At 62.8% G+C, this 22864-nt stretch overlaps 1 protein-coding gene across 5 annotated transcripts in view; it reads left to right on the top strand.

The window, feature by feature from the left end:
- The window catches only part of AGRN (agrin), an 81175-nt gene that overhangs the window by 52045 nt on the left and 6266 nt on the right, over positions 1–22864 (top strand). For all 5 annotated transcript variants that reach the window (XM_083802502.1, XM_083802501.1, XM_083802500.1 and 2 more), the window contains 26 exons: positions 3149–3370; positions 4592–4786; positions 5392–5592; positions 6854–6999; positions 7129–7234; positions 7447–7560; positions 8845–9009; positions 9557–9700; positions 9872–9996; positions 10281–10386; positions 10565–10951; positions 11040–11174; positions 12369–12496; positions 14153–14267; positions 14572–14691; positions 14934–15278; positions 16197–16389; positions 16877–17092; positions 17294–17523; positions 17995–18129; positions 18244–18340; positions 18603–18767; positions 18929–19040; positions 20689–20805; positions 20978–21167; positions 21600–21687. In XM_083802502.1, coding sequence (XP_083658628.1) covers positions 3149–3370; positions 4592–4786; positions 5392–5592; positions 6854–6999; positions 7129–7234; positions 7447–7560; positions 8845–9009; positions 9557–9700; positions 9872–9996; positions 10281–10386; positions 10565–10951; positions 11040–11174; positions 12369–12496; positions 14153–14267; positions 14572–14691; positions 14934–15278; positions 16197–16389; positions 16877–17092; positions 17294–17523; positions 17995–18129; positions 18244–18340; positions 18603–18767; positions 18929–19040; positions 20689–20805; positions 20978–21167; positions 21600–21687 — 4297 coding nt within the window. The remainder of the gene's footprint in view (positions 1–3148; positions 3371–4591; positions 4787–5391; positions 5593–6853; positions 7000–7128; positions 7235–7446; positions 7561–8844; positions 9010–9556; positions 9701–9871; positions 9997–10280; positions 10387–10564; positions 10952–11039; positions 11175–12368; positions 12497–14152; positions 14268–14571; positions 14692–14933; positions 15279–16196; positions 16390–16876; positions 17093–17293; positions 17524–17994; positions 18130–18243; positions 18341–18602; positions 18768–18928; positions 19041–20688; positions 20806–20977; positions 21168–21599; positions 21688–22864) is intronic.

Raw genomic sequence — 22864 nt, 5'->3', positions numbered from 1 at the left:
GGATTGGTTTGCATGAGTTCGAAGGACCGGTCGTTTCAGCCTGGCTTTGATTTTACCAGAGGTTCAGCACGTCGTTCTAAGCTGATGTTTTATAAGGGATCAGGCGCTTCAAACCTCCTGAAGCACTTGGAAATTCCGCCCGGTGTTTTGGGTCTGTTCTGCTGGCTTTGCGCTCCCGCGCTAGGTTTTAATCCTGCCAGGCCCAGCTGCTGGAAAATTGCTCGTCAGGCTCCCAAAATCCCGCTCAGTGTAATGACGGCTGTTATTTTTAATCACCCATTTCAGCGTGTTTCTGGCTTTCGGATGCTTCTGAGTCAGGTCCCCGGGTCCTGTGTATGGGGAGGGCAGCAAGGGCGCTTTTCTGCCTCCCCGTGTCCCTGGTGTGGGAGGAGGAGGAGGAGGAGGATGGGGACAAAGCAGGGTGCGAGGTGCCCACGGCCAGCGTTGGAGGAGCTGTTGTGTTCAGCTGGGCTTGTAAGGCATCCCATATTTCGGGGAAAAGCAGAGGGAGGATTGCTGGGAGTTGCCCTGCTCCCCGTCTGGCATCCTTTGCGCCACGTCTGTGGAGTGAGGCCAGCAGACAGCGGGATGCGGTCCCTGCGCATCCGTTTTTCCCCTCTCAGTTGTGTTCTCAGTTATTTAAGCCCTCCGCCCAGGTGCACACAGCCGGCAGCAGCTGTGTGCCGGTGGGGTGGGAGCCCTTGGTCCTTGGGATGCGGGGTCCTTGGGATTCGGGGTCCTTGGGATTCGGGGTCCTTGGGATGCCAGGGCAGGGCAGGACTCAAGGAAACCCAGCGAGCAGGGCAGGCTGAGGATGCTGCCACCTCTGCCTTCATCCAGCACCCACAGACGTGAACCCAGCCCAGGCGTCTGCAGCTCCTTTCTTTGAGGATACAGGGGGCTGCCAGAGGGAATCGAAGCGCAGACCATTCATACGGCAGCAGTGTTTGAATCTCTCCCACACACCTCGTACACTCTGAGCCCAGCCGTTGTCTTTTCCAGCAGCAAGGCAAAGAGGCAAAGCCAAGCACAACAGCCCAGGCCCTGCTTTGGATCCTTCCCTGCTTTCACCCCGTGACGGGGCAGCTGGGGAAGGAGGGCTGGGACGAGGCCGGTGTGGACAGGAGGTGGAGGGAAGGTATCTGGAGTTGCATCTGTCTTTTCCTCCCTGCCTCTTTTTGCTCTCTTTCCCCTCCGCTCTCTCTCTTTCCTCTTTCGTCTGTGTCTTGTGTTTTACAGCGTTGCCTGTTTGGAGGAAGGAACTGTGTCCTCGCAGCACCCTTCTGCTCCCTACCCGGACATCTCTGCTAGGAGGTCGGCTTTCTCCCCTTCTCCGTAGCCAGTGGCAGCCCTGGCCTCTCCCCGCTGCTCCCTTCCTCTCCAGTTTTGCTTAAGAGCCCCTGGGACGGAGAGGTTCCCCCGGTTTCGCCCCCATCCCCATGCCCCCCGCACACCTCTCACCGGGACGGAGACACCCAGCGGGGGCTCGGCTGCTGCTGGCGGTGCCTTGACCCTTAGGGGCAAATGAGAGTGGGTTTGGCAAGACCCCCGTCCTCTGCAAGCCCCGCTCTGGCCGATCCATCCCTCTGGACTGCTCCTGGTTGATTTTCCCTCTCCTTTTGCCCCCCTTTTCCCTCCTGCTCCTTCCTGCGCTCGTCCCCTTGCTCCCCGCAGTGATTTGCGCTCGCCGGGGCGGCCCCGGGGCAGGGGCTGCGGCCCCCCAGCACCCAGCAAAGCACCGCGGGCCCCTTTTTGGCAGCACCGAGGAGCTGGCTGCGCTCACGTGTGGTTCTTCCCCAGGAAAACCCCGTTACGGCCCCATAAAGCTGGTGATGGAGCCCGTTGGGTGTGACGCCAGGGGTTGTGCACAGCTTTGGAGCTGCTTACCTCTTCCCAGCCCCAGGCTCGCAGGGGGGCTCGGGGTCCCCAGCTATGGGGGCTTGGTTAGGGCTCTGCAAAGCTCGCCAGCAGCTATGGGATCGTGCCCTTGGGTGTGGAACTTGTGCTTTTGGGCTCTTTCTCCATACAAGCACACTGCCTCTTGCGTATTTGGGGGCTGTGCTTACGGTACGGGTGCTTTGTTTTGCTTTTAAACGGACCACAAGCAGGAGATGTGAGCAGCATCACAGCTCGTAAACCCCTCAGCCGCAGGGAAATGGAGGACAGGTGGAAAGGCAGGGTCCGAGCAGTGACCCCATGCCCGAATCATCCCCCTGCTCCTTTGCTCTAAGCTCTGACTTGGCAGGGACTGCCCAAAGAGAAAAAATTCAAGATCCCACATTGGGACTGACCGGTGCCCCTGTTCCGGGCTGGTTTCTTGCCGGCTGACAGCACGCAGCCAAGCTCCAGAGGGCTCAAACCTTGGTCCTGCCCTGCAGCTGCATCCCCTTGTGCCCAGCAGGGGAGGAAAACCAGCACCCCCGGGCCCTGCCGGCAGCTGGGGGGGCTCTGCCTGGCCCCCCGTCCCCTGCCTGCCCCGCTGCTCCTCGCCACGGGGGCCGCGCCGCGTCTGCGCCTGCATCCATCTCACCCCTGTCTGTCCCCACATCCTTCCTCTCGCTGTGTCCTCGTTCAGTCCACGTCCTTCCCTCGCCCCGTGTCCTCGGGGATTTTCTCTTGGGTGCCGGGAAGGGGTCCCCAAGCAGCGCCGGCTCAGCCCTGGCACCGTCTCCAAACCTCCCCGGCTGCGCGGGGCGAGGGGTGCTGGCTGCTGGCAAAGGGGAGCCCGCAGCCTGTGCTGCCCCCCCCCTGCAGAACGATGCCTCCCGATGCCAGGGAGACCCCAACATCGGGGGGGGGGGCTCAGAAAGCCATAAAAAATCTGTGGGGCTGATCAGAGCCTGGCTTCCTCCTCGAGGGGCGTGGGACGGAGGAGAGCAGCCGGGCGCACGGGGGGAAGACCTCGTGCCTGCTTCCCACCCCAAACCTCTGCCGAGCATGGGGGGGATGCTGAGCCGGGCATGCGGGGGGGGCACGGGAGGAGCGGGGGCTGCTGCGAGGCCAGGAGCTCTGCGCGATTGCCACAGCTTTTTGGGGAGGCGGGGGGGGTGCTGGAGGTGCTGGCATGCCTCGCCATGCACCGTGCCCGGGGACGCTCGGCACGCAGCGGGCTGACCCCGACGCCCCGTCTCTCCCGTCCCCTCTGCAGACCTGGGCACCCCCAGCCCCTGCGTGAGCGTGGAGTGCACCTTCGGGGCCACGTGCGTGGTGAAGAACCAGGAGCCCGTGTGCGAGTGCCAGCAGGTGTGCCAGGGCCGCTACGACCCCGTCTGCGGCAGCGACAACCGCACCTACGGCAACCCCTGCGAGCTCGACTCCATGGCCTGCGTCCTCAGGAGGGAGATCAGGGTGAAGCACAAGGGGCCCTGCGGTAAGGAGCCAGCCTCTTGGTGCTCCCAGCAGGGCTGCTTGGGTGCATCTGTGCTTTGGGTGCTGCTGTGCACGGGGAAAGGAGGGGAGGGTGGCATCGGTGTGCGTCCTCGCCCCTGGAGGACGCTGCTGGACGGTTTGGGGTGCAGTGAGCTCGCCCCTGGAGGGTGCAGGATCCGTCCTCTTTCGTAGCAAGAGCTCTCCTTGCACGTGCAATCGAGACCCACGTGCAGCTCTTCCATCTGCGAGCTCTCTGCTCGTGCCAGCGCAGCTTTGCCAGGCAGAAAGTGTTTGCACACAGGCCCAGCGCTCAGCCCATCGCGCAATCTGCTGGGGGGCGCGGGCAGGGCTGGGCTCCTGCGCTTTTGTCAAAATCCTGCTGTTTTGCCCTCAATCTGCAGGGTGGGGGTCGGGAGCCCGGTCTTTGTGCCTGCAGCTCGGTGTGGCACAGCCGTGGCCCTGCCTTGGTGCCTTCAAGTCGTTTCCCCTTCCTGCTGGGTGAAAGGAAAATGAGAAAAAAAAACCAATCTGCAGGATCTCGGACCTGCACACAGGGAGCCTGCGGTGGATTTTGCAGCCCAGCCTGGTCCTGGGCTGGGGCTGTTCCCTTCCCTGCGTGAAACCAGCCTCTGGATTTCCCCCCGTGGGGGTAGCAGGCGGTGGTGTCACCTTCGTGTCACGTCCCCAGGAGTGCAGGGAGGTCCCGCAGGGCGGGCGGGCGGGCGCACAGCCGCCCCAGGGTGCTGGGCGGGGAGGCAGCGGTGCCCCTGGGGAGCACCTGCACCCCGTTTTGGGAAGCAAATTGGCTTCGGGGCTTGCAGCCAAACCTCCCACCCTGCTGCCTTCCCATTCTCGAGTCCTGCCCCCCGGGAGCCCGGGGGCTGCGCCCCGCACCCCACAGCCACCGCTAATTTATCAATCCCCTAATTGCGCTCGGCCCCGCGCCCTCTCCCGCCTCCTATTTAGCCGTAACAGCTTCCAGCGCTGGGGACGTTTCATCATGATTACTCCTGGCCCTGACGGCTTTTACCAGCAGTTCCCCCCCCTCCCTACCTCCCCCAGCCTCACCTCCTGGCCCAGCGAGGACCTGCGCGGGCGAGGGGGCTGCAGCGGGGAGTTTATTTCAGCTCGGAGCTTCACCGGAGAGCGATGCCCTTGCCCTCCCCGCTGCTCTAACCTGCTTTTTGGTGTTTTTTTTTTTTTTCGCTCCTCGCCCGTGCAGACCGCTGTGGCAAGTGCCAGTTCGGGGCCATCTGCGAGGCGGAGACGGGGAGGTGTGTGTGCCCCACGGAGTGCGTGCCCTCCTCGCAGCCCGTCTGCGGCACGGACGGCAACACCTACGGCAGCGAGTGCGAGCTCCACGTCCGGGCGTGCACGCAGCAGAAGAACATCTTGGTGGCCGCCCAAGGCGACTGCAGTGAGTCTGGCAAGGTCCCCTTCGTCCCTCTTCTCGCTCCTTTCGGTGGCGTTTTGGGGAGAGGATGGTCAGACCCCCCCCCTCCCCTTCCCTGCCCACCCGGGGTGCCTGGGCACGGCCACGCGAGGCTCCCCAGGGTGTTTGTGGCCCTGCGGGGAGGCACCAGAGACACCCCAGGTTGGGGACGGGTGGCTTTCTGCTTTGTCTGAGCCAAGCGAGGAAATTGGGCTAAAAACACATTAATATGGGAAACCGAAATGGGAAGCACCAAGGGGCTGTTTGGTGGCGCAGATTCCGGCAGCTTTCCCTTCCCTCCGTCCCGGGGGGTTAATTCCTCTCTGCCTGCGTGTTCCCTCCCTACTCCCCATCCCGGGGAGCCGCCTGTGCTAATTTCTTAATGAATTAAAAGCCTTGCCTCGCTTCTTCATTAGAACAACGCGACACTTCGCTGAAAGCAGCGCTCCGAGCCCCCGTGAAACCCGCCCAGCCTGGCGCTGCGGGGCTGAGCGCGCGGACCCTCTCCAAATCCCAGCGAGGAGACCGGCGGAGCCCGACCCCCCCTCAAGCAGGGAATTAACCGGGATTTCTCACCCGTGTCCCCACAGAGTCCTGCGGCAGCACGGTGTGCTCCTTCGGCAGCACGTGCGTGGGGGGGCAGTGCGTGTGCCCCCGCTGCGAGGGGCAGCCCCTGGGCCAGGTGTGCGGCACCGACGGGCTCACCTACGGCAACCGCTGCGAGCTGCGGGCGGCCGCCTGCCAGCGCCAGCAGAGCATCGAGGTGGCCAGGACGGGGCCGTGCGAGGACGGTAGGTTGCCGCCCTGCCCCGGGGCGCCGCCGCGGAGATGCGTGGCGGCTTTCATTTCGTGCTACCCTGGGTTTATTTTGGAGGAGAGGCAGCGTTTTGGGTGGCGGGGGCGCTGGGCTGCTGGCTCTGCACGGGGTTGCTCCGGGTGGGGACCCTCCTGCGGGGTGCTCGAGGTCGTTCCGCAATGCTCGTCACCCCCCTTGGGGGGATGATTTGTGCTCCCTGACGGTCCCAAATCCATTCCTCCACTGGGACCATCCCAGCTGGGTTTGGGCAGCTGGGGAAAATCCACCCCCAGGCTGCTTTTTCCGAGTCCTTCCCAAAAAAAAAAAAAAGCAGGGCAGAGCTGGGGAGGAGATCTGCTGTGGCATCCCCCATTGCTAGCCGTGATCCCGCTCCTTCAGCCCCGTCCTTTACCCATCTCTGGGTGCTTTGGGAAAAGCACAGCAGCACCCTGTAAAAGGAAGCTGGGAGCCCTCCGACTTGCTTTGCTGGCGCTCAGGACCTCCCGAGCGCCCCGTGGGGGTTAACGCCGGCTGAGAGCTTAAACCTCTCCTAAAGCTGGCTGCAGGGACGTGCCAGCCCGGCCAGCTGAGCTTCCCCAGCTCGTTGCACTGGAAAAAAAATCCTCAGAGCACGGCAGGGCTCAGGGAGACGGCGAGGCAGAGCACGGTGTTTGATCACGGCCCTCCTTCGGGAGCTGCAGGTTGATGTCCCCCTGGGAGAAGATCTTAAATAATTCTCTGTGTAATGCCAGCTCCCAGCCTTTGATCGCTCAATAAAAAGGGGCAGGTTTTCCTTTTTCGCTTTTTCGCTTCACTTTTTTTTCCCCCTCCTTTTCTTTTTTTTTTTTTCTCCTTTTAATTAAAGAAACCTTTGAAATCAGCAACATCTCTATTCCCGCTGCCGGAGCTCTGAGCATCTTTCAGAGAGGCAGCCAGGCCAGGGACAGGGTTTTTATGTTGTTTGCCTGCCGAGCCAGGAGTTTGTGCCTGACTGGCCGTCGGAGCCAGCCCAGACCCCATCCCTCCCTCTGCCCTGCGTGTTTGCGGTGGTGGCAGCAGTCTCCCTACTGAGCTGAGGGAACGAGATGATCTCCAAAGGTCCCTTCCAAACCGAACTCTTCTCTAATTCTGTGCCTTTGAGGAGGTTAAACCTGCTGTGATGGGGATGGAGGGGGCTTTGAGGGGACGTCTTTTTCCCCCCGGCCCTGCCCTGGTGGCCGGGACCCTCCTCTCACCCCAGATTTCTTCCGCTCCAGAGTGCGGCTCGGGGGGCTCGGGCTCCGGCGACGGGAGCGAGTGCGAGCAGGAGCGGTGCCGGCAGTACGGGGGCTGGTGGGACGAGGACGCGGAGGACGACCGCTGCGTGTGCGACTTCACCTGCCTGGCGGTGCCGCGCAGCCCGGTGAGTGCGCTGGGCATTTTGGGGCTCTCTCCAACCCGGTGGCCTCTCTCCACGTGCTTCCTGGGGCAGGAGAGGGGATCCTATGGACGGGGAACCTGCCCTGAGCAGCTCCCCGCTCTGTCCTGGCAGGTCTGTGGTTCTGACGGCGTGACCTACGCCAACGAGTGCGAGCTGAAGAAGACGCGGTGCGAAAAGCGCCAGGACCTCTACGTCACCAGCCAAGGAGCCTGCCGCGGTGAGACCCCGCAGCGGTGCCCTGGTGTCCCTGTTTTGTGCCCCCGTCCTTCCCCTGGCCAAAGCCAGGGCCTCCCATCACCCCTTCCCCAGCATCCCCGCGAGGACCCCGTGGCTTTGCAGGGATGCTGCCGGCTGCTCGACGCATGCGCTGGCTGCGCTGCCCCGGAGGCAGCCAAAATAACCCGCGTGCCTCTCTGCTTTCCTCCGCAGCCCTGGCCACCACCCCGCCGCCTCTCCTGGTGGTGCACTGCAGCCAGACCATCTACGGGTGCTGCCCGGACAACACCACCTTGGCGCTCGGCGTGGGCGCAGCGGGGTGCCCGAGTAAGTGACGGTCATTTTTGGGGGCACAGGGGGCCCTCAAGGGTGGTTGGAAAGCAGGAGGGATGGCAGGGAGGGGGTCCCTGGGGTCCCATCCCAGGGAAAATGAAGAAAGGTTGGCCCTCCCCGTTCCTCAGCTAGCGAGGGACTTCCAAAGGCCCATAAAGCCTCCGTTTGTCCCCAGCTCCACAGGCAGCGTGTGCGCATGGAGGTGCGCGCGCACCCTTCGCCATCTCCTGGTGGTGACCTTCCAGGTCTAAGCCCCCTGTAATTCAGGAAGGTTGCTGAGGACTTGCCTGGTGCCGAGCCCGTGCTGGACGCAGCAGAAGGTGCCCCTGGGGCCAGGCCGTGCCCTTTTGTGCCTTCATCCCATCGCTGGAAGCTCGGGCTGAGCGGCACGAGCGATGCTGGGCTCCGCGCGCTGCAGCCTGAGCTGGGGCAGCGCCCTTAGGTTCCCCCGCGGACCTTCACCCCGGGACCTGTGGCTACTTGGTGACACCATGCGGGGAGCTGAGCTGGCAAATGTTTCATTAATATTTATTAAATAATTACCGGAGTCAGGGCTTGAGCAGAAGGCCCGTTTTGAGAGGCATTAGCAAGCTGTTAACAGCTGAGGCTGCGACCGCCTGTCAGGGAAACCCGTCGCCCCGCGGAGACGTGACTCAAGCCATGCCTGGGCCTGGCTAATGCCTGCCCGACGAGGATGTAGCGCTGCTTAATGTACCAGATAATTTAAAAAGCAGCAGCGTTCAGCCGCTGTCTCTTCCTGGGGCCAGCCCAGACAGCGGGAGCAGGTCGGGAAGGAGACGGAGCGTCTCGCCTTCGGCATCGCCCTGGTGGCTCATAGTGATGCTCCTGTGCGTCCCTGGACGTCCTGTCCCCTGCCCTTCCACCCATGGGGACGGCTTCCCACCTCCCTTTCCACCCATACGGGATCCCACTGGTTTCTGCCCCACCTGTGTTGCTCTCCAGCTCTGTCCCGTGCCCCCTTTCCACCTCTCCCTGGGGATTAAGGGGGCGCCTCTCCGTCCATCTTCGGATCGCTTCCCTCCACCGAGTTCCCAATTAATGAATTAATAATAAACCCCTAAGAGCTTCCTCTCCCTTTGATGTCGAAGCGAGAGGAGCCGTAGATGAGAGCAAAGCAAGCGGGTCCCTCCCTGGAGGTCCTGCCCCTCGCAGCTGGAGCAGGAGGAGGCTTTCAGCAGCGCGGGTGGCTCCGTGCTCCCCGCGGTGGCTCCCGTCCTTGGCCGGGATTTATCCTCACGCCTTCTCTTTTGCTCGCAGGCACCTGCCAGTGCAACCCCTACGGCTCCTACGGGGGGGCCTGCGACCCCGCCACGGGGCAGTGCTCCTGCAAGCCGGGCGTGGGGGGCCTCAAGTGCGACCGCTGCGAGCCCGGCTTCTGGAATTTCCGCGGCATCGTCACCGACAGCAAGAGCGGCTGCACGCGTGAGTGCCGGCACACCTTGCCCTGGGTCTCCTGCTCTTGGCAAGGCTCTGGGCACTGTGGGGTCGTTGCGCCATTTAAAACTGGGAACCCTAACGCTGGTGCTGTGGAGCCGGCTGTTTCTGCAAAGAAACTCTCCGCAGGGACCGCGGTTTTGCCCATTTCTTGCTGAAATCGCGGGGAGCTGGGTGATGGACACGGTGCCGCTGTAGGGTAGGGAGGATGCTCAGGGCTCCAGGCAAGCTCCTGGCTTCCTCCCCAGCCCTAGGAGCACCGGCGCGCCAGGATTCAGTAGGTGATCGATGCCAGAAAGCTAAAGCTAGAAACAAGCAGGCTGCTTTGTACCTGCACTGCTGAAGCGGCTCCCCGAGCGCGTACCTCGTTCGCTCTTACCTGGAGCCTTTATATCCAAGCCTTTGGGTCAGTGAGCACAGGGTAGCAGCCGGTGTCGTGGTCGTCCCCGCATCCTTCTCGTTTTTTGGAGGATTGACTGCTGCCAGCCCCCCAGCCCCACCAGAACAACCTTTTCTTTTTCCCCTCCCCTCCCAGCCTGTAACTGCGACCCGGTGGGCTCGGTGCGCGACGACTGCGAGCAGATGACGGGGCTGTGCTCCTGCAGGACGGGAATCACCGGCATGAAGTGCAACCAGTGCCCCAACGGCAGCAAGCTGGGCATGACCGGCTGCGAGAAAGGTGCGGGAGCCACGGGCCAGAGGGACACGTGGGGACAGAAGCGCTGCTCTGGCGAGTCCCTGGGAGGAGAGGGGGTTGGATTCAGCATAGCCTCTTGGCTTTGATTATTGGTTTGTTTTAAGATGGGCACACACTTTTTATCGTCCTTTCCTCCTTCTCTCCCTACCCCAGACCCATCGGCCCCCAAATCCTGCGAGGAAATGAGCTGCGAGTTCGGCGCCTCCTGCGTGGAGGTGAACGGCTTTGCGCACTGCGAGTGCCCGTCCCCGCTCTGCTCCGAGGCCAACATGACCAAGGTTGGGGGCATCGCCGAGGGGCTCAGCTGGGCTGCGGGCGCAGGGATGCGTGGCTGGGTTGGTGGCGCCAGGCTCGGGACTTCGAGGTCTCCCCCTGCCCACCAGGAGCGGGCACCGTCCTCGCCGCGTGGTTTGGGGACGTGCCGGTCGTGGGCGTCCCCAGCACCGGGCGTCGGTGGCGCCTCTGAGCTGCTCTGCTCCAGGGAATTCGGGGACGGGTTTATTTTGCCCAGGGTTTAGCAGAGAACAGACGCAGCTCACGCCTTGCTCTGTTGCCCTGCTAGGTGTGTGGCTCCGATGGTGTCACCTACGGGGACCAGTGCCAGCTGCAGACCATCGCGTGCCGGCAGGGGCAGCTCATCACGGTGAAGCACGCGGGGCAGTGCCACGGTGAGTGCCTGCTGTCCCCAGCGCTGGGACAGGGCCACCTCTGTGCCCTGAGGCTGCTCCCAGCCCCGGGGCTGCCTCCTCCTGCGCTGCCCCTGCTTTGCACCGTGCATCCCAGCGTCACGGACAGCATTTCCCAAACCTGCCCTTCCTCACCTCGTTCTCTCGCTGCTCCTCGCAGAGTCCATCACCCACACGAGCCACTCGGCGCCTCCCACGCCGCTGCCCACCGTGCCCTTGGACAAACTCATCCTTCCTCCGCCGCTGCAGCTGAGCACCCAGGCTCCAGAGCCCACCGAGCTGGCCAGCAGCCCCCCGCTGACGGAAGAAGCCAAGCCCACCCCAAGAGCTCACCCTACGACGAGGCGCATCACCACGGCCAGGCCGGCCACCACGCCCTGGATGACCCACGGGGCGGCGAAGACCACCGTCCGCCCTCTGGCCACTTCTCCGGTGGTCCTGGCCACCACCCAGCCTGCCTACGTGGAATCGGGCAGCGCCGAGGGCAGTGGGGACCAAGAGATGGGCACCAGCGGAGACCAGGAGGCCAGCGGGGCCGGCTCCGCTGGTGAGCGGGCGCTTCGGGGCTCGGGAGCTCAGCGTCCCCGTGGTTTAACAGATTTGAGGTCCTTAAGGTTCTCCTTCATGCCCTGCAGGGGAAGAGGAGGTGGAAGAAAGCCAGGTAACCCCCACGCCGGCCATCGAGAGGGCAACGTGCTACAACACCCCGCTCGGGTGCTGCTCTGACGGCAAGACGGCCGCCGCCGACGCAGAGGGGAGCAACTGTCCGGGTGAGTCGGTCCTCGGGGCTGGGCGCCCTTTGTGGGGCTTTGAGTCAGGCTGAGCTCTTCCAGGTCCCGAGCTGGTGCCGGCGGGGTTGTCCACGTGGATGTGCTGGAGCCGTGGTGGCCAGCAGGCGTTGTGTGCCCTGCCATGGTCCCCAGCGGCCAGCCACGTGTGCGCTCGGTGGTTTTCTTCGTTTACATGAACTCTTTTTCCCTCGAATATCACAGCCTTTAAACTTTCACCAGTTTCTTTTTTTTCTAGCCCAGGCTTCTGCGCGTTCCTGGCGCGCAGGGGGATGAGGGAATTGGTTGGATTCCCGTTTTACCTGGTGTGAGGGCTGCAGAGGGAGCTGGGCTTAGCAGGAGCAGCCCAGTGCCAGGCCAGGAGGGAGAGCCGCTGGGGTGCTGGTGACTGGTGCTGGGCTCCCCAGGGGTGTCCGCTGCTGTTCCACGGTGTCCATGGCAAGGAGACACAGAGACACCTGTGCTCATCCGGAGCATTGGCCCCCATGTTCATACGTTTGCCCTAAAAATGCTGCATTGGGGCAATTTCCCAGGCGTCTCCTCTTTGAGGTCCTCCTAACTGGCCCTATACCCTTGGGCATCATCCCCTTTTCCTCTGGACCTTGCAGAAGAAGCTCTGAAACTCTTTATCCACTTCCCCCCCCCCCGGACAGGGATCTCCTTGAGGCAGCTCCGCCAGCTTCCCAGGAAGGCGCCCACACCTCGGGGAGCTTTTGAGGTGTCTCCAGGCTGGCCACAGCCTGCTGGCGGGGTCTCCCCGCGCCTCTCCCGGCCCAGAGCCCGCGTTTCGCCCCGCGTTGCATGCGCGTGTCCGATCCCGCCGCGTTGACCTGTGTGCTGCTCTGGCTAACGTCTTTCTCTTGTTACTCAGCCGGTGCAGGGGGGCTGCTGCTCTCTCCGGGCCGGAGCTCAGAGGAAACCGTATGGTAAAAGCTGCCATCTCCAGCCTGGTCTTTGCCATCCGCTCCAGCACCCTCTGATACTAATCCTCCATGGCGCTCTCCCAGACCCATCCAGACTAACCCCGACACTGGCACTACCCGCACACTGCCATCCCCTGTGCCCCCACCCGCCCCCAGGGACTCGAAACGCTCCTCGCGGCTCTCAGCCCCACGCCTGCCCCCTCCCCGCGAGCCGGCTAAAGGGCTTTGTCTTGTCTGCCCTCCCTCCCCTTAGCTACCAAAGTCTTCCAAGGAGTGCTCATCTTGGAGGAGGTGGAAGGCCAGGAGCTCTTCTACACCCCCGAGATGGCTGACCCCAAGTCGGAGCTCTTCGGGGAGACGGCCAGGAGCATCGAGAGCGCGGTGAGTCCTCGGCGCGGGGTCAGAAGGCTGCCGAGGGCCTTTCCGGGCTTGGCAAGAGAAAAGAGGGCCCCGCAATTCGGGGCAGCCACCCCACGAAGGCAGGGGCCAGGCGCTGCGCCCTGGGTGCGCCAGCATCACGCCCTGCTGCCCCGAGCGCAAAAACTGCTCCCCAGCTTCTCCTTTCCGTGCTCAGTGACCTCTTCGTTGCTCTCCGTCACACGAGAGCACAGAAACCTGTTTGCAGAAGGCTCCTTGGAGGAGCACCACCCCGTGTGCTTTTATTTTTATTTTTTTTTTTTAGATGAATTTAGCCTGCAGAGGCTGGGGGCGAGCACGGCTCCTCTCCAGGGTGTGCGCTTTCGTGGGGTGGGCACGTAAGAGTGTAAGGAGCTGGTACACAGCCCGGTTGTGCCCAGCAGGTACCCTTGGGGAATTTTATTATCAGCCTACGTGTATTATAGGCTCTACCACGTGCCGTGTTGGGGGCTTGCATCCTTCATCACGTGCTGGGTCCGAACTGCTCCTTTTTCAACTTGATCTCGGTGGGGGGGCTGTCCAAAAAAAAAGAGGTTCTGCCTAACACCCTGGATTTTCCAAAGCTTCTGTAACTCCACGAAAAGCCTGTAGACAAAAACACGTCCCCCGTCCCTTTGCCCTTCTGGTTCAGCTACACAGGTTGGGATAAAAAAAAAAAAATCCAGTCTCCCACCTTTATAGAGCAGCCCCCCGTGTCTCCAGCTCCTGGAGCAGGGGGCTCGGAGCTCTGTGTGTGTCTGGGCACGCCGAGGAAGCCCTGGCTGGGGTAACAACATCACAGTGTAGCTTGCAGTGTGGTTCAGTAAATAATAAGCATCTCTGCGAGGAGATTTACATTTTTGGAGCTGCTTCCGTGCTGCACTGGAAGCTGGCAAGCCCCCAGCACAGCCATATAGGCAGATGTGCGCCTGGCGTACGGACCATATGGTTCGTTCAGTTCTCTGTCACAAAATCAGCATTGCCCAACACAACGGCGCCTTTTACCCGAGGACCCAAACCCGCTCACAAAAGGCTTCGTTCCCCGGTTCATCCCCTTTCCCCTCCGAGGCCAGGGGAAGGCAGGGGTGGCCTCCTGCTGCGACGGGTGCCGGTGCCGCGCAGGGCTGGCAGGATTGCCCCAGGGGTGCTGGAGCCCTGACCTGCTGGGTGCTGTGACCTGCTGTCGCTGTCACCGCGTGCCGTCGGACAAACCCCGCAGCCTCTGAGAGCGGAGCCTTTTAGCAGGCGGGTGCTTAAAGATGCAGCAGGGCGCCCGGCGGGATTTTCCAGAGCGTCTAAGCAGGTTTACCCGGCTTTGGGAGAGCTCGGGAAGGCTCAGATGCCACGCAGCAGAAAATCCCTGCACGAACTGCGAGGTGTCTCTGCTCCCACCTCCCCTGTGGGGTGCAGCTCGCTTTCCCCGTGCTGTGTCCTGGTCCTGTGCTAACCCTTTGACTCTGGGCCATAATGAACGGAGACCATCCCAAATCCCTCTTGCAACGGATTTAATGCGACCCCAGCTGGGCTGAGGCCAAGAGGACTTGCTGAGACCCCAAATCTTTTGCTGGAGGAGCCTAAGCCCATGCCCTGGGTCTCCCCGTTGATCAGTCTGTCTCTCCTCCCTCCCCTCGCCTCCGTCAGCTGGATGAGCTGTTCCGCAGCTCCGACATCAAGAAGGATTTCAAGAGCATCCGTGTGCGGGACCTGGGGCAGAGCAGCGCTGTCCGTGTCATCGTGGAGTCCCACTTTGACCCAGGTAGGACCCTTCCTGGCAATGATTCCCCATCAGCCTGGGGACGGGGCGTCACTCCCAGTGCCAGAAACCAGCCTGAGCACCAAAAAGCCCCATAAAAATTAGCCGGGGGTGTGCCTTTTGTACAGAAAATGAAGAGATGCTGGGAGGAGATGCACCCCAAGCAGGTGCCTGGAAGGCTGGAAGCATTTTTTTTAGGGCAAGGAACGGTTCAGGCACATCACGGGGAGGTCAGGAAGGGAAAGCTGCTGGGTGGGCTCGCATCCTCACGCTTGTCCTCCTCTTTTCTCCTCCTGGCTGTGAGCAGCCACTTCCTACACGGCAGCGGACGTCCAGGCGGCCCTGCTGAAGCAGATCCGAGCTTCCAAGAAGAAAACCATCCTGGTGAAGAGGCCCCAGCAGGAGCACATCAAATTCATGGATTTCGGTGAGCCCCCAGCCCTCAGGTCGGGCACAGTGGGGACCCCCCCTCCCAGGGCAGAGCCCAGCCTCGCTGCGGGGTCTGGAGGGCAGAGGCCGGGGGCTCCCCTCCTTTGGTGCACACCGCGGCCGGCAGAGCCTCCAGCCAGCCTCCCCTCTGCCTCCTGCACCCCAAACCCGCCCTCCTTTCCCCCCTCCGGAGCATCTTGCAAAGCCCCAACCCCTTCCTTGCTCTTTGCTGCCTTCCAGACTGGATCCCCAGGCTCTTCACCACCACCGTCACCACCACCACGGCCACCACCATGGCCCCGGCCACCACCCGCAGGTACACCACGGCCTCCGCGGCCACCACGGCCCACGGCTTGCGCCAGGACGCCGCGGCTCGAGCCAGCACCAAGCTGCCCGGCCCCCTGAGCACCAGGAGACCCAGCTCCACGCTGCCCGCCGCCCCCCGCCGCAAGCCCCCCGGCACCAAGAAGCCGCCGCGCCCCTGCGACTCCCACCCCTGCCTGCACGGGGGCACCTGCGAGGACGACGGGCAGGACTTCACCTGCAGCTGCCCGGCGGGCAAAGGGGGGGCCGTCTGCGAGAAAAGTAGGTGAAAAGTAGGAGAAACGGGCAACAGCATCTTTTTTTTTTTTTTTTTTTTTCTGGCAGAGCAGCCTTCGGGGCGTCAGCAGCGGGCGTGTGGCCGTGGGATGGCAAGGGACCGAAGTGGGGACAGCGAAGTCCCCCCCCTTAAAAAAGCAGGGGAGGGCTTCTCTTAGGGCTTTTTGTTCCAGAATTTGGGCTCCAAGGATGCAGAGAGGATACAGCTGGGAAAGTGCAGCTGTATGGTTGCCTGTTTCCTGGCACGCTCCCCCCAAGCATTTTGGGGCTGGTGCAGGGATGCTGCTCCAGCCTGCGCTGGCTGCTTGGGCATGGAGAGACCTGGGGCACCATCAAACCCAGCCCGTAATGAGTGCTGGTGCTTAAACCAGCTTTACCCCTACCCAAAGCAGGCTGTGCAAGCTGTAAGAGGCAAGGTTTTAAGGGGAGAAGGTGCCAGGAGCAATTTCTCTCTGGCTGTGCCAACGCAGTGCCCTGAGCACGGGGATGGTGAGCTCCGTTCCGGTCCTGTTAATTTTAACAGGGCTCGTCCTTCCAGATCCCTTTGAAAATCTCAGCTGCAATAAACAAAATCCCGGGGCACTGAGCATAAACCTGCCACGTGGGGTCCTGGGCGGGCAGAGAGAAGTGGTTGGGGAGCAGGGAAGGGGAGCCGCAAGGAGCAGCGGTGTGGAGCACGGGGATGTCCAGCAGAACGCTGGGCGCTTGGAGCTGGCGGGGGGACACCGCTGAAATATGGGGGAGGCAGTCCCATGAAGCCTGGGGGTGATCTTCTTGGGGATTTGCCATCACAAGAGGTGTTGGGGACCACCAGTCCCAGTGTCTGGGAGGCTTTATCCTCTCTCCATCCTCATTTTCATCCTCTGCTTCTTCCCTCTTTTCCTTCCCCCCGCCCCCCGGCAGCGATCCGGTACTTCATCCCCAGCTTCGGCGGCAAGTCCTACCTGGCCTTCAAGACGATGAAGGCGTACCACACCGTGCGCATCGCCGTCGAGTTCAGGACCGTGGAGCTCAGCGGGCTGCTGCTCTACAACGGGCAGAGCCGCGGCAAGGACTTCATCTCCCTGGCGCTGGTCGGCGGCTTCGTGGAGCTCCGGTGCGTGCCCTTGTCCCCCCGTCCCGGTGGCACAGGCTGCCAGGTTAAGGGAGGGTAGCATTAAATGGTCAGGAGGATGAACGTTTTCTTTTTTTTTCCCAGCGTATTAGGAATATTTAAGGGGATTCGTTGCCTTCTGGCGCTTTTCAAGAGAATTAATTTGCTTGTTTCGGTTTGAATTTTGAAAAGCTGAAAGGCGTGGGAGGGTGGTTTCTGGGCAAGCGAGAGCTCTTTTTTTGGCACCCTTCTGGCACCAGGAGAAGAAATTCAGGGGGAAAAAAAAGGGGGGGAGAAAAGCCCCAGGAATCCGAGCTGAATTTACATTTCCAGTTCCCAAAAGGCACGGATTCGAGGCGAGGTGAGGTGGAGGGAAGAGCTCTGGAGACCCCAAAATCCAGACAGAATTTTGGCAGATTTCTGGGGAGGAGGCTGCGTGCTCCCAGCACCTCCGGGCTGCGGCCACGAGCCTCCCCGTCCTCCCCTCCAGGTTTAACACCGGCTCCGGCACCGGCGTGGTGACCAGCAAGGTCCGCGTGGAGCCCGGCAAGTGGCACCAGCTGGTGGTGAACCGCAACCGGCGCAGCGGCGTGCTGGCCGTGGACGGCGAGCCCCACGTCAGCGGGGAGAGCCCGCCGGGCACCGACGGCCTCAACCTCGACACCGACCTCTTCGTCGGGGGAGCGCCCGAGGACCAAATGGCCGCGTGAGCAGGGGGACCGCTGCGGGGTGGGGGGCGTCCCTGGGGAGCATCCCTGGTGTGGGGTGCAGCATCCCTGGTGGGGTACAGTGTCCTCCAAGAGGGGTTTCTCCGCTTATTCCCCTGGAAGCATCACCCAAGTGCATGCGGGGTCCCCCCATATTTCCCCCCCAAGCCCCAGCCCACCGTGCGCTCTGTCCCCCTCAGGGTGGCGGAGCGCACGGCGGCTACGAGTGGCCTGAAGGGCTGCATCCGCCTCCTGGACGTGAACAACCAGCTGTACGACCTGCGGGAGAAAGGCAGCGACGTGCTCTACGGCAGCGGGGTGGGCGAGTGCGGCAACGACCCCTGCCACCCCAACCCCTGCCACCACGGCGGCGTCTGCCACGTCAAGGAGGCCGAGATGTTCCACTGCGAGTGTCTGCACACCTACACCGGTACAGGAAGGGGGGTTGCCGGGGGGTCCTGGTGCTGCTGGGTGGTCCTGAGGGGTCCCAGAGGTTTTGGGGTCACGGGGAGCAGCAGGGGGAGGAGGAGGATGTGGCGAAGTCTTGGCAGTGATTCCCAAAAGTGTAGGATAAAGTCATGTCCAACGGAGATGGGATCATTTTTGGGCATAGAGCTATCCAGATGTGGAGGAGGCAAGGGTCAGGATCTGTCCCCCAAAATTCCCCTGGTATTTTAAGGCAGCGCAGTGCACTGTGGCGTGGGCCATACACCTCCCCTTTTGCGGGGTCATCTGCGGGGGGCTTCTTGGGCTGTGTGAACCCAACCTGGGATGGGACAAAAAGTTTGGCAGGGCCGCCAGGAGACCTCCCATCGTGTGCCCGCCCCAGAATTAGGGCTGTCTCTGGCCATATCGTGCCCGCCGGCCGTTCGGGGTGCCGACGTGAGCCCTTATGCCGCAGGTCCGACGTGTGCCGACGAGCGGAACCCGTGCGAGCCTTCGCCGTGCCACGTCTCCGCCACCTGCCTGGTGCTGCCGGAGGGGGGATCCATGTGCGCCTGTCCCATGGGGCGTGAAGGGGACTTCTGCGAGCGAGGTGGGCCGGGGCCGGCGGGGCTGGGGCTCTGATTTTCCCCAAGCCGGGAGCCTTTGCTCGCTGGCTGAGGCTGCTCTGCCTCCTCTTCCTCACCGTCCCCTCGCTTGTGCCCAGTGACGGAGCAGGACCTCACCATGCCCTTCCTCCCGGAGTTCAACGGCTTCTCCTACCTGGAGCTGAGCGGGCTGCAGACCTTCGTTCCCGACCTGCAGTAAGTGCTCAGCCACGTGCCGACGGTGATGAAACCATCGGGGTTTTGTCCGCAGGACCCCCACATTGCCAGAATTGCTGTGCCGAGGTGTGGCGGGCTGGAGGAGCCAGCACTGCTGGCTGCCATCCTGAAGGTGGCAGAGGCACCTCCTGCACGGCAGATCCTCCCGCGGGCTCGGACGGGTGGCAGAAGCCTTTGGGGTGGAGGAAGGGAGCGTGTGGGCGGCTGGTTCGGAGGGTATCCGTCATCCTCCTGCCCCCAGGGACAAAATGTCCATGGAAGTGGTGTTCCTGGCCAAGAGCCCCAGCGGCATGATCTTCTACAACGGGCAGAAGACCGACGGCAAGGGGGACTTTGTGTCCCTGGCCTTACACGACGGCTACCTGGAGTACAGATACGACCTGGGCAAAGGGGCGGCTGTGCTCAGGTAAGGGGGGGCTGGGGGCAGCAGGCAGGAGAAGGGCCAGTGGGGGCTTCCCGTGGCCAGCACCGGCCCCGAGGGCTGAGCCCATCCCTGCGTGGATGCGATCCGGTGTTGGCTCACGGCAGAGCTCTCACCCACGTCGTTTCCTCCCTTCTCCCCACCAGGAGCAAGGAGCCAGTTCCCCTCAACACCTGGATAAGTGTTTTGTTGGAGAGGAACGGGCGCAAGGGGGTGATGAGGATCAACAACGGCGAGAGGGTGATGGGAGAGTCACCGGTACGTCCACGGGGCAGGGGGAGACGGTCGGAGCTCTCCGGGCTTCTAACCCAGCTCTGCACCCGCGTGAAACGAGCTGGGAAGTTCTCAGAGCCGTGGGCTTTTATCCCTGGAGGCGTGAGAAGGGCGGAGGAGGAGTTTGTGGAGGGGGAACTGGGGACCTGGGAGAGAAGGGTGCTGTGGGACAGCAGCCGTGCGCCTTTCTAGCGCCTCGTCCCTCCTTGTCCAGCCTCCACGCAGAGCTTTGCAGGGGACACGGCCGACACGGCTCTCAGAGCCCCTTTTTACGACTCTTTGAGCCCTTTTTAATGACTCTCAGAGCCCCTTTTCATGACTCTCAGCCCCTTTTCACGACCCTCGGAGCCCCTTTGCACCGCTCTCGGAGCCCCTTTGCGTGCACGCAGGAAGAAGTCCCCGAGCAGCGAAAACCCGACCACTCTCCTGCTGCCGAATCCCTCCTTCCCTGCTCTGTTCCCAAACCAGCAGCTTGCCTCCGACCTCTCGCCATGCCCTGTCCCCTCCGTGCTCCTGTCCGTGCTCCCAACCCTCTGAGGATGCCGGCCCCGGCCACCCGCTGCCCTCCGCAGCCCCCTGCCCCCCGCCGGCAGCAGCCCTGCATGTTACGATGTTACCCACTGACCTCCCGTTTCTCTCTCTTTCTCTCTCTCCCTCTGATTTGTATTTTTCCCTCCCCTGCTGTCTGGATCCCAGAAATCCCGTAAGGTACAGATAAGTATCACCCACCACCTCCATCCCATCTGCCATCGGCACGTCGCTCTCTTTCTGTTTTCCATCCAGACCCGTACCCCTGCTCCCTTCCCCTCGGACCGAGCATCTTTAGGACCCCCCGTAGCTTAGAGACACCCGTTCCCTCTCCCTTCATCCATTTCCAGCCAGTCGTTGCATTTCGTTGTTGTTATTTCGGAAGCATTTCAATTAATCCGGTCATGTTCCTCGCGTTAACTCCACGAAGCATTAGCTAGCGACTCGCGTAACCGCATCCCCGGACCCCTCCGGGGGGCACAGGAGGGGACGCGGCTCCTGCTGTGGGGCTGCAGGGTCTCTGTCCCCAAATCCAGGGGGGTCTCTGTCCCCAAATCCAGAGGTCTCTGTCCCCAGATCCCAGCCATTCACCGCAGGGGACCTGCGGCACGTGGGTCAATCCAAGCTGGATCCCTTTGGTACGAGTTTGGGTCCAAGCAGCAGCCCCGGTGAGACAGGAGCAATATTTCTTCACCTGTCACACAAATCCCGAGACCTCCACGCCCGAGAGCATTCGAGCATCACCTCCCCGAATTAAATTCGCAGGAAAATCTTTCCCTGGCTCTCCTGCTGCCAGGCGAGACCTCGCAGCTGGAGGTTTTTTGGAGCTCCTCAGCCCCTTGGCAGCCTCCCCTGGTGCCAGATGCGCGGCGCTTGCCCGCTCCCCATGGTCTGTGGTGGCCCTTAGGTGGCCCACGGCTACTGGCGGCCAGCTGGGACGGGGCAGGGGCTGCACCTGAGAGCCCAGGGGCTTGGAGGTGGCTGCGGTGCTCCGGCCAGATGTGCCCGGGGATGCACCCTGGAGGGTGGAGGCCGGGTGGAGGCCATAGCGAGGCCGTCCCCCCGGTCTCGCATCTCCTCCCATCTCGCCGTGTCTCCTCGCCAGGTGCCCCACACCTTCCTGAACCTGAAGGAGCCGTTCTACGTGGGGGGAGCCCCCGATTTCAGCAAGCTGGCTCGAGCGGCCGCCATCTCCTCGGGCTTCAGCGGAGCCGTGCAGAGGGTAGGGCCCTGCCGGGCAGCTTGGTGCGGGTGTCTGGGTGCCGGGGGTGCCGTCCACGCGGGGGATTTGCGGGTCCCAGCGAGCACACCGGACTGGGAACGGCAGGAGGAGAGGCAGGGACGGGACGTGGGGACGCGGGGCCGAGGGCTGACCCTGTGCTTCCCCTTGGCAGATCTCCGTCAAGGGGGTGCCCGTGCTGAAGGAGCCCAACATCCGCAGCGCCATCGAGATCTCCCCCTTCCGAGCCCACCCCTGCACCCAGAAGCCCAACCCCTGCCAGAACGGGGGCACCTGCAGCCCCCGGCTGGAGAGCTACGAGTGTGCCTGCCAGAGGGGCTTCTCCGGGGCTCACTGCGAGAAAGGTGAGGCCGGAGGGGCTGGGACCCCCCCCCCCCACGACCCCAAGGCTCCAGCGTGCTCCTGGGGGGTGCTGGTGGCAGCAGGATGCTAACCCCAGCTCCTGCTCCGTGCTCAGAGATTTGTGTTATGGCTCCTGGCCACAGGGTCCCTTTTCCCTTCCCTCCCCGAGTCGTGCCCACCACCAAGCCCCCAGGTTCCTCCCCGATTTTAGCCAGGAAGCCACCAAAGCTGTGGTTTCGGGTCAGTTGGCTGCAAAAACAGGAACCTGCTGCGAGCTCGCCGGCTCTAAAGCCCCTATAAAACTTCTCCAGGGGCTGGCTAGGTGCTGGCACATCCCTGGGGACAGCAGGTCTGTGCCTGCCCTGGATAAAGGGGGGTTTTCCTGGCCTGGCCACGCTCTGTTCCCTGACAGCTCCGCTTTTTCCCACCTCCAGTGCTCATCGAGAAGGCAGCTGGAGACGCCGAGGCCATCGCTTTTGACGGCAGGACGTACATGGAGTACCACAACGCCGTGACCAAGAGGTAACGCTGAGCCGAGCCACGGCCAGGCTGAGGAGTCGGGGTTTTGGCAGGAGCAACAACGGGGCTGAACGATGCCCAAAAGCAGCGCCCAAAGCGGGGCGAGCCAAACCGGGGCTGGGACCCCCCCCCCCCCCCCCCCCCCCCCAATTCCAGCTGGTAAAAAGCTGCCCCGATGCCAGAGCAGCGCCTGGCCAACGTCAGGTCTGGGTGCTCTCCCTCCTTCTGGGGGGCACGCTCTGGTTTGGGGTGGGATGAGGCTGGACGTGGCCGATGCCCAGCCCCACGGTGCTGAGCGGGGGGCGGCTGCGCTCCCTCCCTCGCCCCCTGCGACCCTCCCCGCTCCGGCGCCGCGCCCGAGGGCAGCGTCTGCGTCCCGTCTGTCGCTCTGTCTGTCTGTCTGTCTCTTCTCAGTGTCCCTGTCTCTTTCATTTCCAAGCCACCTGACCAATGAGATCCCCGCGTAAGTACAGCCCGCGCCCCCCCCCAGGCCCCCAGCCAGCACCCTGACCCCAGCCCACCCATGGGGCAGGCGTGGGGACACTCGCCGGGGGCTGCCGTGGGTGGGATCCCCGCTTCGGGGCAAGGACCTCGCAGCTCTGCTGGCTCTGCAGGGGCTGCAGGAGCTGTGCGATTCCCCTTTGCTGCGGTGAGATGTTGTCCCAGCTGCAATTCGGCCTTCAGACGGGTGAGCACGGACGAGGAAAGGTCCCAGGGTGAACCTCTCCCATCAGCAGCAAAGTGCTGGAGAGGGAAATGAGCGGGGCTAGTCCTGCCTTGGCTTCCCAGCATGAATTTTGATTATTATAGATGTTATATATTATTATAAAATCGATGCATCCAGCCTGGCCGTGCTGGGAAAACCTTCCTGAGTCCTTGGACGCGTGGTCCACGCCACCCCTCGTGATGTGCAGCACAGCACAGGGGGCAGCAGGAGGGCTCGGGCAGGCAGACAGGGGGTTAGAGGGGCAGCACCGAGGAGCCACGAGCCTGCAGCCCAGCAGAAAGCCGCTGCCTTTGCATCCTGCCCCCCGTGGGGAAGGTCGCCCTTCCCAGCCGCTCCCCACCTGAGCCAGCCTGTGCCCGTTTCGGCCGTGCATGCCCCGTCCTGCAAAGGGAGCTCAGCGCTTCTCCCCGGGTCCCGCAGCCGGGATTTTGGCAGCTGGGGCCCTGAAGGGCT

This window comes from Anser anser (assembly GCF_964211835.1).
Source record: "Anser anser genome assembly, chromosome: 17".
Classification (NCBI taxonomy): Eukaryota; Metazoa; Chordata; class Aves; order Anseriformes; family Anatidae; genus Anser; species Anser anser.
Note: the sequence above shows the minus strand (reverse complement) of the source record. Positions and strands in the feature narration are given on the sequence as shown.